The 16898-nt window shown below is 53.1% G+C and overlaps 1 protein-coding gene across 1 annotated transcript; it reads right to left on the bottom strand.

The window, feature by feature from the left end:
* Positions 1–154: 154 nt before the first annotated feature.
* Positions 155–13630, bottom strand: LOC128274268 (cell growth regulator with RING finger domain protein 1-like). The gene is made up of 7 exons (XM_053012403.1): positions 13433–13630; positions 9436–9593; positions 7391–7562; positions 6497–6647; positions 3806–3913; positions 1537–1825; positions 155–1331 (listed from the first exon to the last, which is right to left on the bottom strand). The coding sequence occupies exons 1-7, from the start codon at positions 13537–13539 to the stop codon at positions 1150–1152; spliced, it is 1167 nt and encodes a 388-aa protein (XP_052868363.1). The 5' UTR covers positions 13540–13630; the 3' UTR covers positions 155–1149.
* Positions 13631–16898: the final 3268 nt, after the last annotated feature.

The raw sequence follows: 16898 nt of genomic DNA, 5'->3' as shown, positions 1-16898 counted from the left end.
GAAACAAAGTAAACAATGGCATAAAAAGCCGATTTGGGTCGAGCTGTCAAATCACCGTGGAAACCGCGGAACACTGGTTGTCTCTTTCGCACACATAAACACAGTGAGCCACGAACATTTCGCACTAAAAATGTTAACACTTTTCGCAGAAATTATGTTTGTATAAATTTTATTAGTTTAAAATTGACGGCCTTTCTAAATAAAAATGTCCAAGCATGTAAAAACTTGAAAAATGTGAGCTCTATATGCGATGTTCGATTCTCATTTGAATCGCCCGGTTCCGGTTCCGGTTGCCGATCCGATTCGAACCACTTGTAAATTACGTTATAGTTCTTTCGAGAATAACCCATTTCTTTCCTTGATTACCGCACCACGCACATAAAATGAAATAGGTCGATAGAAGAAGAAAACAAAACAAACAGTGCCTCACAGCTTAATATTCCTTTCTTTAAAACACATATCAGTCATCCGTGGATAGATTTCTTCCTTTTGTTTTTTTTAACACATCACTTACGTTCTCGTTTTAAAATCACAGCTATAGAAAATAATCCTCCTCGAAACTGTTTAGTAGTTTGCTTAATAAACACATCAAATAATATAAAAGGACAACCATTTACCGACCGACGGCGTACCGCTTCGAAAGATAAAAAAAACATGCCCCTCCGCTCGCCACAATCCGATGTTGATCCGAAGTGGGGAACATTAATTCCAATCTTTTTTTTTCCATGGGAGAGACAAAATCCGCTACAATTCGCGCGCTGCCATCCACAACAGCCTTACCCTATATATCTTCTGTTCCGGCATCCTTCCCATCCAAGCTCCTCCTATCTTTCTGCTACTAACTACTACTAACACCGGCGGAGGCTCAACTTCAGGACACTGAACCTTCGCCACCGGACGTTATCTAATACTTAGCGATAAACATAATTTTCATATTTAATTCATTATGCCGCCATTTCAACGCTGTCGCCGAGCGGAAGATGCTACGCAACCCCCTTCAACCAGTTACCGGCCGACGGGTAGGGTGTGGCACCGACCCACCCGCTCCCGGACCTCTACTTTATCTTTCCGCCTCACTCGCGCACACCATCATCATCATCACACGCACACACACACGGTACGCTTCCTTCATTAGTCTACGAGTGTTCTTCACCGAAAGCCAAGAAAGTCGGTTAGTCGATCGTTGAGCGCGTCCAGCCAGTGAACGGTTCCTTTCGGTTTGCTGTTGACCTTAAGCTCGTTCGTCGTGCTCGCCGGGAGATACTCCTCGGTTCGTATGCAAAAGTAGCTGCTGATGGTGGCACGGCACATCGGACATCGGTCCAGTTTGGCTGCGAGAAAAAGAGATAAAAGTTAGGGCATTGACAGAGACTGCGTGGACTGCAGCAGTTGCCGCGCGAAAGGGCGTGTTTCTCTAATTAGCTAGGCTCTCCGGTAGAGGTCCGTGACCACTGCGAGACTCATTACACGCGTAACTTGACCTTCGCGGTGGACCGTGGTTGCCCCCGCCAGTTAGTTAACGCCGTTAACACTCACCGAAACAAACCGCACAGATGCACGTGTGGCGACAGGGAAGCAGGGCCCGGGACAGTGGGAAGTAATGGCACACGACGCACAGTTGCTCACCAACCGGACAGTCCCGGGGCGCCGAATCGGAACAGAGCAGCGGCTCATTGTTGCCGGCGCAGGCGACCGGTTCGGCGAGGGACAGTGTTCCTGTAGGAGTGGTTCCGCTGCCACCGTTTGGTCCGGCTGCACCGCTACCGGTGGCTGCACTGCTCACTTCATCCGCCGTCATCGGATCGCCGGTGGCCAGGTAGAGTTGCTGCGAAAGTGAGAAAAAGTCATCAGAAACGATTCGACAAACTTTTGAAGTTTAAAACGGGGAAGTAACTTCCCCGGGGATGTTTTTTAGAGTTCCGCGGCAATGGCCGTAACGGCCGTGACCTTCACAGGCCTAAACGAATGAATCTAAACCGGGAACTGAACCGGATCGCCGCGTTCCAACGTGCCCAACCGCTTTTGGCTCCTACACCGTCGCGGTTCAAAAATGGTCGATCCGAAGCCGACGACGTTGCGCAGAAAAAGATATTGCCGCCGGGCATCCGGGCACCTAAGGGACAGTCGGCGCATAGCATATCACTTTCCGATCATCCGCTACCGATGCGATCGATAACACACGCGACCGGGCGCGCGCGTGCGCACACACGCCACAGTAGCCGGCGGTAATAAGCTAGGCCAAAAAAGTCAAACCAAGTCCCCGCGTGCGCATAAATAGAGAGAACCGGCGGAACGGACAGCAAAATGAAGCACCAAAAACCGGTATTCAACGTTGGGCGTGCAATGAGTTCATTTATGGCCGGCCAGACGGAGGGGTCCCCGAAGTAAATAAAACCAGTCGTTGGCAGGTTTGAGTTGAGGGGCCCTCCGGCACCGGTGGCGGCCCGGTGGTCATTGGCAGTGGCCGCATCGGAGAGCAAGAAGGCATCCTGCCGGCTACGAGCAGGTAATCCAGGTACAGTGAACTGTCTTGCGGTGAGAAACCGACACTGTTATAGCATGCAGAGCAGTTGGCCATGAGCAGTGCATGTGAACGGTGTACTAAAGTTTAGTACATTCGATAATATGCCTACGTTTACTCGCAAATGACTACGTTCTAGTCGACAGTCGAAGCAGTGACAGCATCATCATCTGGGTCCAATATTTCTTCTAAATCCTTGTAGGATTCACCCCGACCGTTGAAATGTGGTAAAAAGAAAAGTCAACCACCAAGAAAGAAACAGCCAACCGTCGCGCATCACAGCGACACGGCCATGGGATGAAGTTATGTCCAGCAGTGTACACTCTGCTCCCACTCGAGGCCGTCGAACGGGTTGCACGGTAATGTTAATGCCACGCCGCACGCCGGGCGCAGAGTGGGGCCACAGGCGGCAGCAGTAGCCGCACCGGTTGCCACATGTTGCCCATGAAAAGAAAACCTTTCCGATGCCGTGCCGCGTGTGTGTAGTACTGCTGCCACTACCACCGGCAGCCGATCATCAGCAGACGGGCTGTTGGTGGCCAGCCACAGGTGAGAAAAGCAAAACAAAACGTCTCGTCGGTGGTAATGTGTCCTCTCTTCTCGTGGAAGGTTTTTCTGTTGATGCTGTTGTTGTTGTTCGTAAGTAGGGGCCTCCCTGCAGAGGCACTGCCTCCCCAAATCACGGCTGCACATTCTCGGCCAACACACACACACACGCATGAGGTAGTGAAGAAGTGGCCCCCTTCTCAGCGGTGCACAGCTTGCTGAGGTTGGGGGGCTGCAACAGCGGCACCGTGATCTCAGCAGCCTCCGCCGTCGAGCCGTGCGCGCACCGTCAATTGAACTGTGAAGGTCGCCTCGGTGCGCCCGCTTACCACGGATTGTGTAACAGCGGGAGGTAGCCAATCAGCCACCCATCGAACCCGTGTGTGACACCGTGTGTGGGGGCCACCACCACCACCACCGGCAACGGTGCCACAGTGCCTAGCCTCGCGCGTGTTCTAGGCGTCCGTGGTGGTGAATCGAACCTCCGCTATCCGATTAATTGGCAACGCGCAACCCGAAAGACAGCATCCGATGGCGGGCACTGGCCGGTGAACCTCAACCGAGGAGGTTCGGCATCGCATCGATTCGGTTGCATCGTGACGTTTTACCGTTTTCGTCGCGCTCGGTTACGGTCAATCAAAGCCACCCGTCGCGTTACCGGGCGCCGGTGGCCACGTTGTCCTCGTTAGCTTCGTCTCAGCAGCAGCAGCTAATTATCGCATCGCATACCACACTCACCTTCAGGCAGGACAGTTGACCGCTCGCTTGCTTCAAGTACTGCGCTAGAATCGACGTCGGCAGCGGGCACACCGGGTCCCGCAAGTGGACAACAATCACCAAAATGACCTGCAGGGAAACCAAGGGGTGGAAAGGCGGAAAATGCATTAGAAACGCGGGCGTTGATTGGGTGTTTTTGTTTGGCATTTTTGGTTTGCGCTCGTTTTAAACACTGTTACCTTCACTGGCTAACGATTGGGCACCGTCGTTACGCACCGTTAGGGTCGATGTATTTTGGGTGGTGCGTTCCATTACTCGACAACAATTGGCTTATTACTGTACTTTCTAATGGTTTTAGATCAAATTGGCCACTTGCCACACACCGTGAAATTGGCTACAGTTTTGACATTCAATGTACGTAGCATCGCAGCAACCATTGCATCACTCTCCTATTCGTTGCTCTGATTCCCCGGGACATCAGTGCACTGCGATGCTGCGTACTATTGATCAACTGACTTTAGATCGTTTTGGGGTACCCTCTTGGCCACTTTATTCTTTGCGGCACTGTTTTGATGTGCACTGGTGAAAACAAACATTGAAAACCAGCAACGCCGGGCTTCCACCGAAACCCGCACAACTGTTGATCGTAATAAAGCGACCATCTAGGTGGCCCACGCCAGATCAACACAGCGGCCAGTCGGGATAAACAGTCTGCAAATTCCACACAGCCTACGTCATTTGGGTTGGCCCGCAGGCCGCTGCTGCCGTCACCGACAACAACACGACGGACGGACAAAAGCCACGGTAGCCAGAATGCCGCGATCCGATCGCAATCCGCGCCGATCGCCGATCGGTTGCCGAAAACCGTTTCCACTCGAACGAAACTGATTATGCATGCGGTCCACCCGTAGGCCTGACCGAGCGCGCGGGTGCCAGCATATCTAGGACGAAACCGGTTCGAACCACTCTCCACAGACAGGCTCCGGCTACGTACGGCGAAAGTCAACACAATCTCAGTGTTGGCCATCCCGGGACGAATCTTCTTCAAACGGCTCAACGAAAGCGACAGCGAACCCCAGAAACCGGTCAGCAAAGAAAAACAAACCATAAATTGACGCCAGTTTCGTCGTCCGGCTGTCCGTGGCCATCTCCGTGTGAAGGTACTGGCACAGGATCCAAAAAAGCCGGGTGCCATTTTCGCCACGCCATCTCACTTCCTTTTTTTGTCTGTAATTGTATGAACCGGTCCATTTCACGTGCTCATTAGTTGTCCACTTTCTTTCCGCGAAGGCCCCAACAAGTACTTTTGCGCAATTGCGTGCGTGCTACAAAAAAAACGACGAACCGGACGACGGATGTGTAATATAACCTACGGCGAGCCACCTACGGGTTCGGGCGAAAGTGAAAACCCTCGTTCGGTTCGAAGCTCGAAAGACGCCTCTCGACCAAAAAACCCACATCCCAAGATGATGTCGACGAGTGAAAGTACCGCTTCTTTAGAGCACACGCACAACCTCCGATGCTGCGGTTCCGTTTCTTTCCCGGGTGGGCCTATGTGGCGGGCTATTGCGGCCGTCGAGCGCAAGTAATCCGAGAGCGCACCACTGCGTGCGGAAGAAGCGGTTTCAAGAAGCCAGAAAACCGGTACATCGGCCCCGATACGGCCCTTAAAGTGCGGGGACGCTGGATGTCCCGTTTCCCGTGACCGATGGCGACAAACTTTCCCCGACGGCCCCGGGGAGAAAACCCCTTTCACGTGGATTGAAACCATTTCTTCCGTTCCGTTCCGTAAGAAAAATGTCATTTGTACGATCCGCTCGCTCGGCTAAAACGAAAAGCGGAACAAGATCAGAACTATAAGTCGAAGGTTTTGTCGGTGGAACAGTGTTCTGCGCACTGGAAACGGTTGTTCCGAAAGCAGCAATTCATGCCGCGAGGGACGAGAAAGTTAAGACGCCTCCACGAAACGGGTCACGGGATGTTACGAAAGTGCTCAACCCATCTCACACTCCTGAACGGTTACGCAAAACTGTCGAGGCCACTTCCTGTTTCCACCCTGCCAAAAAAAACACGGGCACCGTAATCTCGGGGGGATCTTTTGCGTCTCCGGGAGGCCCCTTTTTTCGGGCATATTTATTTTGATAATATTTATTCAAACGGTTCGGCGGCAATCAAATCGAGCCGCGCGAAGCAGAAGACGAAATCGTCATCGGCGCACGAAGCGCACAAGGAAGAAAGCAGCGCGGTGAGAGTTTGCCATTTTACATAATAATGGTCACCAAAGGGGGCAAAAAATACTGACCATTTCTTTAAGCCCCGCACAGGCCCACTTATGACCGCACCGCGTTCGATATGCGGCCCACACCGCGGGTGAAGATGCCCCGTCTTTTTTTGTGTAGGTTGTTGGTTCGTCGCCGACTATTTCCCAGAACGCCTCGATTCCGGCACGAATCGAAAGTGAAGCAACGGAGCTCCGCTGCCAGTTTGATGACACAACATTTAATTTATGCACATCATCGAGATGTAACAAGACGCCGAAGCGGCAGCGCTTCGAGCGCGTAATCATTCAAATTTGGCGCGAGCTCCCAGCGATTCAAGCGTTCCGGGCGGGTGTTCCGGAGCATCCGGATCCTGGCCCAAGCGTAACGACGACGATCGATTCAGTGCTTTAAATGTCGTGGTCTTCTCGGTTTCCCCGATATCGATACATACCGTCTCATCGGGATGGAGCAGCTCGTCCGGTTCGGACTCGCGGATCATGAACACCACCAGCGGATACGCCAGCCGTGGCGGAGCGCCCAGGATCAGTGGTGGCTTCGGTGACTGCAACGCGATGATGTGCTCCGCGTGCGGTGGACAGCATCTGTGTGGACCGTTTGCGTAGGTCAACCCAATATCGACCGTCCGTCCATCCGTCCGTCAGTTGGTCCGTCCGCCGGAATGGAGTGGAAAAAATAGAGACAGCAAGAAATGGCAAGATGAAAAAAGTGGCTAGGGTGGGTGGCGGTGGCCTTTTCTCTCTCTCCGCACTGTAAACTTTCAGTTAAAAACAAGGCCATAATTATTTCCGCTTAAGAGCAAACTCTACCGACCGGTGGATGGAAGAACTGGATCTGGCAACTGCTTTTACGTTTTTCCGCCATATTTAAATCGTTTTTTTTTTTTTATTCTACAATAGTTCACCAACAGTGTTCTGCGCGGGATGCCGCCGGTACGACTGTTCTTGGGTTGGTCACCTGGTATTGGGTTTCTCTCTCTCTTTCTCCCTCCGTTGTAAGAATGAGCATTCTCGATCGCTCAGTCATCTCGATTTGATCTCCTTCCGAGGGGAACTTCTTCGCGCCATTGTTTCGCGCAGTAAACTGGTTTTGCGATCACACACACTACGGCCAGCCAAAGTGTGATAAAAAGTGATGATCCACGACGTTTATCCAAATAATTAGCTGCACGATCGTTCGCTTGCTGAGGGAAGCCCAGACGAACAAATCGAGGAGCAAAGGCCAATCGACGTAAAAGTAGAATCCAATTCTTCCAGCACACCGTGGGGCCTTTAGGCGGAAGCTATGGAGGTAGAATAAGGGTCGGCAAGCAGCAGTGAAGTCAGACCTTACGTTAGTTGCCAGTTGCTGGCAGTAGCTGGAGTCTACGATGTGCGAGCTCGACGCTTCCTTGAGGTCGTTCCACGTTCTCCACAGCGATACGTGCAGCTCACGGATCGAGACGCCCCAGAAGGCTTGCAGCGAGTACTTCACCTGGCTCGACACCGCTAGACGGACCTCTGTAAGGGAGGGACAAAGGGAGACAGAGAGAGAGCGAAAACAGACAGTATTAACCAGTGTCTCATAGTTCGAGCGCCACACATAACCTTAAACGAGAGAGCGTGTTGACAGAGGCAGGAAGTCACGAGGTGGACTTGCGACAAAGAACGGGGAAGCTGCGCTCTACAACCAGGAAAACGGGCACCGGCAAAAACCCCGGAAAAGCATACCATGGCCCCATATTGGCGGCCGCACCGAACACCGGTGCGTGGTCCTGGCGTGGAAAGTGAAAATGACACACACGATGACGTGACGACCGACGCTGTTTGCCATTTCAGCGCTGACGACGCTGAACAAGATTGCAAATGAACCGCCACGCCACCCGCAGCAGCATCACCTTTGCCCCCCACCGGGGTGCCGAGAACTGGTTGCAGGCACCTGGTACCACAGACGCGCGAGATTACGAGCCACGTCGGTTGGCTCGTAAGCGCGCGCGCCCGCGCACCGGTACAGAATATAGAACTTCCTCACGTGACGCTGGTCACGTAGGTTCAGTCCAGGCTGGAACTGGAATGACTTTTTAACGACTCTCTTCCTCGCATTACAGTGCAGCGCAGGAGGTGGTGGAACCGCTACGGGATGCTACAACAGTTGTTGCAGCCGTCATTGCATCATTTGCCGCCAACCGATCACTGCACGTTTCATTCTGCACCGCAGTCGCTCCCGCTCTCCCCCACGGCTCACCGGTGGAGCAAGGCTCCGGTGCACGGGACTAGACGTTCTCGTGCACGCGCCTGCGGCGAAAGGTACGGTTCCCGCGCGTTGCAACGCCACCGTCGCGGCCAGCCCGCCGTCATGTGAATGACAGTAATTTGAAGCGCCGTTTGTCATCGGAACCGGGGGGTGGGTGCTAGGGGTGGCTAGGTGGCCAAAGCCACCACCATCACCGTGCGCCGTGCTAATGCAAATTGAAGCCGCTGCACATCCCATTCGTGAACCTATTAATCGTGGAGAAGATGGAGCTGCAAAAAAAAAAGCGTCCGCAGCGCCGCAAAACTCTTTAACATTGTGCTTAATTATCAGCACGTTGCAACGGCATCAGTCAAAGTAGGGGCACCGTGGTACCGTGTGCGTCTTTTCTAATGATTGGCATGAAAATTAATTCCTAATGCCAAGTCGTGCGCCTTCTGCCCGGGCGGAGTGGCAATGGAGGAAAATTGTTAAACAAAACAAAAGCTGAGTAAATATGCAGCAAGCCCTAAGCATTTCTGTTACGGGCACACCGTGGTGGCTAACAAATTTGAAACTCGTGACCTTACTTATCCGACAACTACAACCGCAGAGCGGTCTTGGACTGCAATAGAGACTCCCTCCAGCATCTGAACATCTCATGACATGACCAGCCCACCGGAGCCTGGCGTGGCGCGGTGAGATCAAATGTGAGATCTATGTCCCCGAGATCTTTATTTCAGAATCCCGGATGGTTCGATCCCGTGCGATGTTGAAGAGGAGCACCTTCACCTCCACATGATCATTCTAACAAGTCCGGTAATTTTGGTCAGTATTCCGAACCTACACATGGTCTCATACAATTAACCCCCGTGACCTCTGGCATTTGATATTAAACGTCACTCATTGAGTTTTTGTACTAAAACGCAGTGCAACATGCCACAGTAGGCCAGTCGTTGTCTAATATTCTAATATTCCAAGGCACCAATGATCGTTTCGCATCTCGCGTTCTTCCTTTTCTGCCGATTTTTTTTCGTCCCCTTTTCCGACACGTTCGAACAGCCCTGCCGTCAATGAGCCGCATAAATCCTAAAAGAAAGACAGAACAGAAATGCCTCCCCCGGGCCGGCCGGCCAAGCACGGTCACGGCGCGTCAATACCTACCATCGAACGAGTTGTTTCCCGCGTCGAGCAGCCGAAAGGTGAACGGTATGTGGACCCTGGTCATTTTAAGGCGCGGTACGTGCACGTTATGGTTCTGCTGCGTTACATTCGACGGCCGCAGCACGTCATCGGCCTGCACGCGAAGTATGACGGTGGCCCTGGGGAAAAGGCAGAGAAAAGTGTGAGACAAGAGAAGAAAAGAACAAACATCACGTTGTTGGAGGCTGCACAGAGCCGCCGACCTAACCCCGCCGACCGACCGGCCGGCGACGTCATTCGGCGCGAAATGGTAAAGGGTACACGCGCTGGCAGGCGAAGAACCGTCGGAGATGGCCTCCTGACGGCTGGCTGTGGCTCTCCTGACGCCGTTCAGGGGCAACTGTCTCTTCATTTCTTCTTGCCGCAAACCCCTCCACACGGCGGCGAGGGGCGAGTAACTGCTCCTCGAGCCGGTAACCTCGACGGATTATTACACGACGTCGGAGACGGCGACGGCAACAACGAGTGCGTTGTCCTTCGCCCTTCCTCTCGAGTGGCTCGACACGAGGTGTACACGGGGTGTGCAATAAATAGTCAAACCAAACACCCCGGGTACGCCGTACGGAGAGGTTCGCGCGCGCGCGCATTGCTTCATCTTTACCCATTCCTTGGCCGGCCGCGAACCACACTCGAGAAACAACTCTCCAGCCAGCTCCAAAACGGATCTCAAGCGGACCAGAAAGTGGCCACCAGAGGTGACCCTCCGGGGGCGAATGAAAAGTGCAACCGCTCCGGCTGCATTCCTGCAGCTCTCCGGGCGACACACACAGTGTAGCAATGATCCGTGATCCGCGGGTTCTGTAACCCACGGTTGGTCGAAGAATGGCTAACACATCATCAATTCTACCGGCGGGGTCCGTTACCAAAGAACCGTTGCGGAACGTTAATCCGGCGGCGGCGGCGGCGTTTGGCAACCCGGCCGTCCCTTAAACGTGCTCGCCGTAGATGCCAATCCACAGAACAGTCACGAGCGCGGCCACCGTGATGTGACACACCCGACACCACCGCGTTCGGTGCGGTGTCTTCGCCGTGCAACGGGGTTTTGCGGGTGGCGCGGCCCAACATGCCATGCCGGGCAACACACCGGTTTGAAAGCGAGTCAAGGCTGTACGTTTTTTAGCTTGATTTTTCATTCAGCGGCTCGCTCACAGCGCACGGGGCCCAGCCGGCTTTTTGCAGATTTCGGTTCGCCGTCTGCATCTCGGCCAAGTCTCTCGCTCTGCCGGCGGATCGCCGGGTTTGCCGGTTTGCGAGGTGAAGGAATTTCTGCAGTAACTGTGTTCGGTTCGGTTCGACTTCAGGCACGACTTCTACGTCGAACTAGCAACGGTAACACCCACGGCAGATTTACTGCTAGAATTGGACAGAAAGCGGTAAAGGCTTAAGTCAGACACACAGCCATTAATGATTTTTTATGTTCTTCCTCATAGCTGAACTGTATTTTTTTTCGAACAACACGTAACATTTCTTGGGTTGCTATATAAAGCGCACCATCTTTTGATCGTCGCCAACGCTCCAATGGCTACTTGATCCTACGCATGTTTGGAACATTCACCGTTCCGCAGGCTAATCGATATTCAATCAGTCCAACGACTAGCACGGTTCAGTAGCTTCACCGTTGATTGGAGCATAGTAGGCCCACAGTTCGTAGATTAATGAAGTAACGTTTTACAGAAACAGAGGAATCCAAACTGGTCTTGCGTGTGCGCCGTGGCCAAAAAACAAACAGGAAACAGTTTTCCACGAATCTCCTGCTGTGGTGCATCATTAATTCCGGCCAAACTGTCAACAAACATTACTATTTGGCTGTTAAGCCCGGTCCGTTCTTGCAGTCACAATAAATAAAGACCAGTTCTTGTGACCTCCATGAGGAATAGTTTTCGTCTTCCTACCTTTGCCGTATCAGTAGTAAACCTTTCCCGGTTCGATTTTACGATATTATATTTTCGAGCGTTCGAATTTCGTTCATCAAACGTCAATTGTTAAACCGGCCATTAAAAACTGCACCGTGTGGGGGACCACCATTTGGAGAGTCACTTTGTGACACCTATCGTTATGCAAATAATCCTGGAGATAACAAGCTGCCCCATAGAATATTAGATTGGCCCTAAAAAAGCCAGTCGGTCGGTGAAAACATCCGCTCCAGCGCGCGGCACGTGTAGGCTTTGGGTAGTAAAAACAATAGTAAAAAAGAAGCACACTGCCAAAGACAGGTTCTCTGGCGGTGCCAACAGCTCGGACATCCCATTCTCGAGGGGTTTTCGGGCGCCATCGGTACACGGCGCCAAGCCACACGCTGGCAGCAAACAGACGAACCCGAAAATGGAAGAAAACTATTTCGAGCTTAATCTCCGAAAGGTCCAAGCGGCAGCAATGCGGGCTAATCCAACCGTTGCGATGCGGAAGAAAAATGCCAATGCCGAATCGGAGTTTGATGGGTGCGTGTCGGCCCGATCCATCGTCGTCGTTCGTACGTGAAGTTCACAGGGTTTACCGGGAGGAGCTGGACGGTTGCACGCACGCCAGCACGCCGCCGTGTAAGGGGCTGGTGCTACCCACGACTGTTACGCTCGGCTGGGATGATCATGAAAAACGCCCGTGGTCACCGGGATCGGTTCGGTTCGATGCGTTGCTCTCAGTCAGCGAACTGAGGAGGTTAATTTATGCTGCCCACGGACTCAACGCCCGCCACGGGAGACAGAGAGCGCGAAAGGGCTACGGTGCGACTGACAAAGAGCGACCGACTGGTTCCGAGCTGGTAATGGCTCGCACCGTAGAGGGAAGCCGCACGCAACGCACGAATTGAAGCTGTGCCAGATTGTGGTCGAATTTTTCAAGGACACCATAGCGGTAGTTGCATACTCTAGAGAAGGGTAGCACCGAATATCGACGCGACAATCGCGCGGCGGTCGTGCGTTATCGCACGCCAAGCCCCACCATCGGGCAAACGTTTCAGACCGGCGAGCCGCTTGCATTGGATTGGATGGACCACTACGAGACTTCGGGTTTGTAGAAGTGTTGACGCTGCTTAAAGGCGTTCCTGTTCGCACACCATGTCACCGATGGAATCGAATCTAAACGCCGGCTAGACTTTGGACGATTTCTTCTTCGACTGCCCGCGCGAGAGTCTTGATACTCGGGCATTCGGTCGTCCGTTTCCTCGTTTGCCAACGCCTTTCGCGTTACGGTGATTCATCCATCGAAGAGTTGCTTAAAACAAGAAACTGTTTACAACGATCACGCGTAATATGATAAGCGCTTCGGAAGATTACCCTAAGACAACAACAAGTCCGTGACGTGGGCCCGCGGGCATTTGAACGTTTCGCGAACGATCTGGTGGCCGTTTGCTCGAAGCACCAAAACTCACTCAAAATCCCCTCCAACGACACAATCCCCGCTCGTGCACAGCTGTTTATCCGCGCCGCGTCGGGTTGAAGCATGCTACGCCTAAGTTCTATGTCTCCGACCTACCGATGGGACTTGGGCGCTGCGGTTCTTTTGTGGGCCGTTTTATTCCGAAAAAAAAACAACAAACCGCCACGAACTAACCGGTTTTAGTTGGCACATCTTCCGTGACTGGCAACCGGAGCCCAAATGCCCCGAAACAGAATATGCTTTTGATAACCGACGGCCCGACAGCAGACACGAAATCGATCGACGCCGCACCCGGGCGATGGGCGTTCCGTGTAGCTTTCCGCAATTGGCGCCCTTGAGGTTTTCGAATGCCACCAACACCGGAACCGATTCAATGTTAGTTTGGCGATAAGGTGCCCTCCAGAGCCGGATCGTGACACGCTAATGGATCGCCACCGTTCAAACGCAGACGATCATCTTGAGCGAAGGGAGAGCCCACAAATCGTTGCTCCGATCGCACCCGTAGCAAGTGAAAACCCGGAAAAGTGGAAAATCGTAATCGTGAGAAACTTTCACCCAAATTACGGTACGGTATGGTACTTACTTGATGAAAAACATGATCGTTGCACCGATGCACACGATCACCGCCGTTAGCGGCACCAGATTGCTGAACTCGGCCGCCGAAAAGGCCAACGAACTGAACGCACTCATCTTGTGTGTGAAGTAGTACCGGAGGCGAGTGAGCTGTCTTCCGTTTCTTCCGCCTTTCCGGTGTTCCTGTTTGAATCCGTTTTCCGGAAGTCGGCACGATGTTGACACTCTTGGGACGTTTCACACGATCGTTCCTAGCAACGCACACAAACACACAACCACACAGAACGGCACGACACGAAATGCAAACCGAAACCGGAATCTATCGTCCTGGAAAGGATGATCAACGTGCATTCGCCCAGACGACCGGCGGATAGTAATTCATTCGATTAGCACACTAAGAAACACACACGTGGAGAACAAGAAAAGATCGAAACAGATTGATTAGACGATTAGCAGTGATCGCCCATGACGCCCAGGCACAACTGTCCGCGAGAAGACTCCCGCTGGCAATGGGTAGAGGCAGTGCCGTTCCTGCGACCTAGGTCCCGGCGACTGATCCACAACACGCATCAACACCCGATCGCGGTCTCTAATACTCCAACCAGCGAGAGAGAGAGAGCGACAGAGAAAGAGCGAGAGAAAGGCAGAGAAATGGGAGAAAACACATAAACAGATTTACGAACTCAAAAAGAGAAAGTAACCCGAATTTAGATCGCGTCCGGTCGCCGACAGATCGCGAGCCCGATCGCGACCGATGGGCGGCATCATCATCATCATCATCATCACCACAAACTGCGATGTTGTTTTTCGCAGTTATCGGCTCTTTTTGCCTTGCGTACGCCACGCAACACAACCGTGACGGCGCCGGCGCTCTGCTTTCTTCTGTCTTTCTACCAAAGAGGGAGATGCGCACACTTCAACGTCCACTTCCTTCTTACGCTCAGCTGCCGGTCGTTGGACTGCGGATGACACACGATCAACGGCACTTTTCTCCTAAAAATGATTTAAGCAACGCAGCGCACGGCAATCCGTTCGAGCTTGGTGAGATCGATGAGGATCGCATTTCGTATCGATTGCATTCCCTCAACTGACCCAGGACAGCCTGTCTCTGTTTCCCGATCTATCGATCGGTCACTCGACAGATTGGGTTTCCGAGCCACTTCCACTCACCACGCTTCCCGATCACCGCGGGGCCTTTTTTCGCGCCGCGACTATTGTGCACTACAGCGACGAAACAGAGCACGGCGACAACAACGACGACACCGTTTGCCGGCGATAGTTCATCGCTTCTTCTCCTCAGCAGCGCTGAAACATAACTGAGCCGGTGCGTGCGCGACAGGCTGAGCCGAGCCGAGCGCCGGAGCAACGGCTGTACGCGCGATCGGACGCAAGAAACTAGCCGGACCGGACAACTACTACTCGCGTAGTCCAGACACTACCGCGCTCGGCTGGCATCGGGTTTTGGTGGGGCTCTTAGTTGGTGAACCGACTGACCGAACCGTCTTCGTGTGTCTCTCAGCAGGCTGCGACGAGATACGCTCTATAGCCGCGCACTCTCGCCCACCGCACCGCTTTGCATACTTGGATGCCTTTCTTCGCAACCGCTCTATTCGTCATCGGCTGCAGCTGCATCTCACAACCCGCTGGATCCCGGGAGGCATTGCGATTCCGTTGCTGGAAACCTGCAATACATCAGGGATCAATCATTAACAGGCCAGTGGAACTAAATGCGTTATTTCCTTCCAATGTTGGTCATTTCATTGCTCAAATCCGTCGTAGTTGGCGTCCGTGTCGTTGAACTTTTTACAGCCAACTGGGATACGGTTCACCAGACAGCCGATTTCTCCGTAGTTCCACCCGCCGTTCCAGGTGTGGCCGGAGTAATGGTTGTTTTCGCATTCCCGCGCGTGGCGACCGGTCGATGACCACGACCGCAACGATCCGGGACGCTCGTCGAAAGGTGAAAATTCCAATCTGCTTCAAAACAACTCCCCGCGCGCATTTCGCGCACTTCTCGTCTCGCGTCTCTCCGGGTGGATGGACCCGAATTTTAACACACGCGTTATCTTTCTCCAAAAGAACCGGATTCTCCCGGCTGGCGCCAGCGCCTCCTGAAGCGTAGGAAGACGACGACAACGCCGCTGCCGCCGACGTCTCGGTCGGTTGATCGACCGAAATTCCGCTCCGTTGTGGGGTGCGAACAACAACAACAACAGCCAGCCGGCTTTTAGTTTGTAGCCTTAAAAAGTGCTAACAAATTACCTCATCCGCAAGGAATTTTAGTGGCCGTCGAGCCATCGGATCAGACCCGTGACACAAAGGGGACGAACTTGAGGCACAAAACAATGTATTTGCCACCCCAACCGGCAACGGGAGAAAAGAGCAATTAGCTGTCCTCTTCGGTGGGTTGTTGTGCCGCGGAAGGACGTAAGCGCCAAGAAATTCATCGATGCGTCTCGCGTGTGTGCAGTGATTGGCCGCATGTTTGGTCTCACGGTGCACACACACGCAAACGAGCGATGTACAGAGTGTCCCCCACACGAAGGGCATGTGCGCGACCAGGTACACGACCTTCGGGTGCCGATTGTTTGTGTTTTTCCACTGCCACGGCCTTACACGCATCGACCGGCGTAACGTAAAATCGGAATCCCCTTCCACGATCACCCGCAGCATAGATTTTTGTATTTCTCTCCGCTTTAGGACCCCATTCTGGCAGAGTTCCGCCAACCGGTGCTGGGACAGGGAGTACCGTTGGCCTAAAAATTGCTCCCTCATGCAGAGGCGCTTTTTTGCACGCCATTCCCGGCCATGATTGCGGAAGATTAATGAACGGCACGAAATGGAGAAGAAAATTCCGTTCCCGGCCCGAACAATGTAGGACGTTGTCCACAACCCCGTGATCTTATCCTACCGCCTCCCCGCCGTTGTTCGTGTGGCCTGATTCGGGAACTAAGGAAACGACAGCCCCAACAGCGATGGGAGAGAGAAGAAAAAAAAACAATTTGCGCCTCAATTTGGGCCTATTAACATCCGGACGATTCCCGTCTATCTCTCGCGACGCTTTCCCAGCCGTGCCGTGGCCGTGGGAAGTGTCGCTTTGAAGCTGTCGGATCGCCTGACCTGATATGGCCGGGCGCTGATATCTCCAGCAAATCGAAAGCCGGTCATTACGTAGAATTGGGCTGCGAGTCAAGGCCTGCATCATATGTTCACGTCTGTCGTTTCTGGATCACTGGCACGTGGTTTCACCGTCGTCGTCCGTATCGATTGGCCACACGGCGCTTAGTCGAGAGGTCACTGAATCGCTTTAGTTACCGCATTCCAGGTGTAGCGGCCGCCGCCGCGGAAGCGACAAAAAACCGGACCGATCGGATGTCTCTATTTACACGCGGCGCGCAAGCACGGCCCTTGTATAATTGGCCGATAGTGAAGATGTTGGTTTATATTTTTTGCGTGGCTCTTTTTCTCCGGCCACT

Source organism: Anopheles cruzii, chromosome 3 (genome assembly GCF_943734635.1).
Source record: "Anopheles cruzii chromosome 3, idAnoCruzAS_RS32_06, whole genome shotgun sequence".
Taxonomy (NCBI): Eukaryota; Metazoa; Arthropoda; class Insecta; order Diptera; family Culicidae; genus Anopheles; species Anopheles cruzii.
The sequence above is the reverse complement of the archived record's forward strand: the minus strand, read 5'-3'. Positions and strand labels throughout refer to the sequence as shown.

Coding starts and splice junctions, on each gene's coding strand:
- LOC128274268 (XM_053012403.1), bottom strand. CDS start 13,539: ATGAGTGCGTTCAGTTCGTTGGCCTTTTCGGCGGCCGAGTTCAGCAAT. Junction 6,648..7,390: donor CAACTGGCAACTAACGTAAG/GTCTGACTTCAC, acceptor CGGTCCACACAG/ATGCTGTCCACCGCACGCGG. Junction 3,914..6,496: donor TGCTCCATCCCGATGAGACG/GTATGTATCGAT, acceptor GTTTCCCTGCAG/GTCATTTTGGTGATTGTTGT.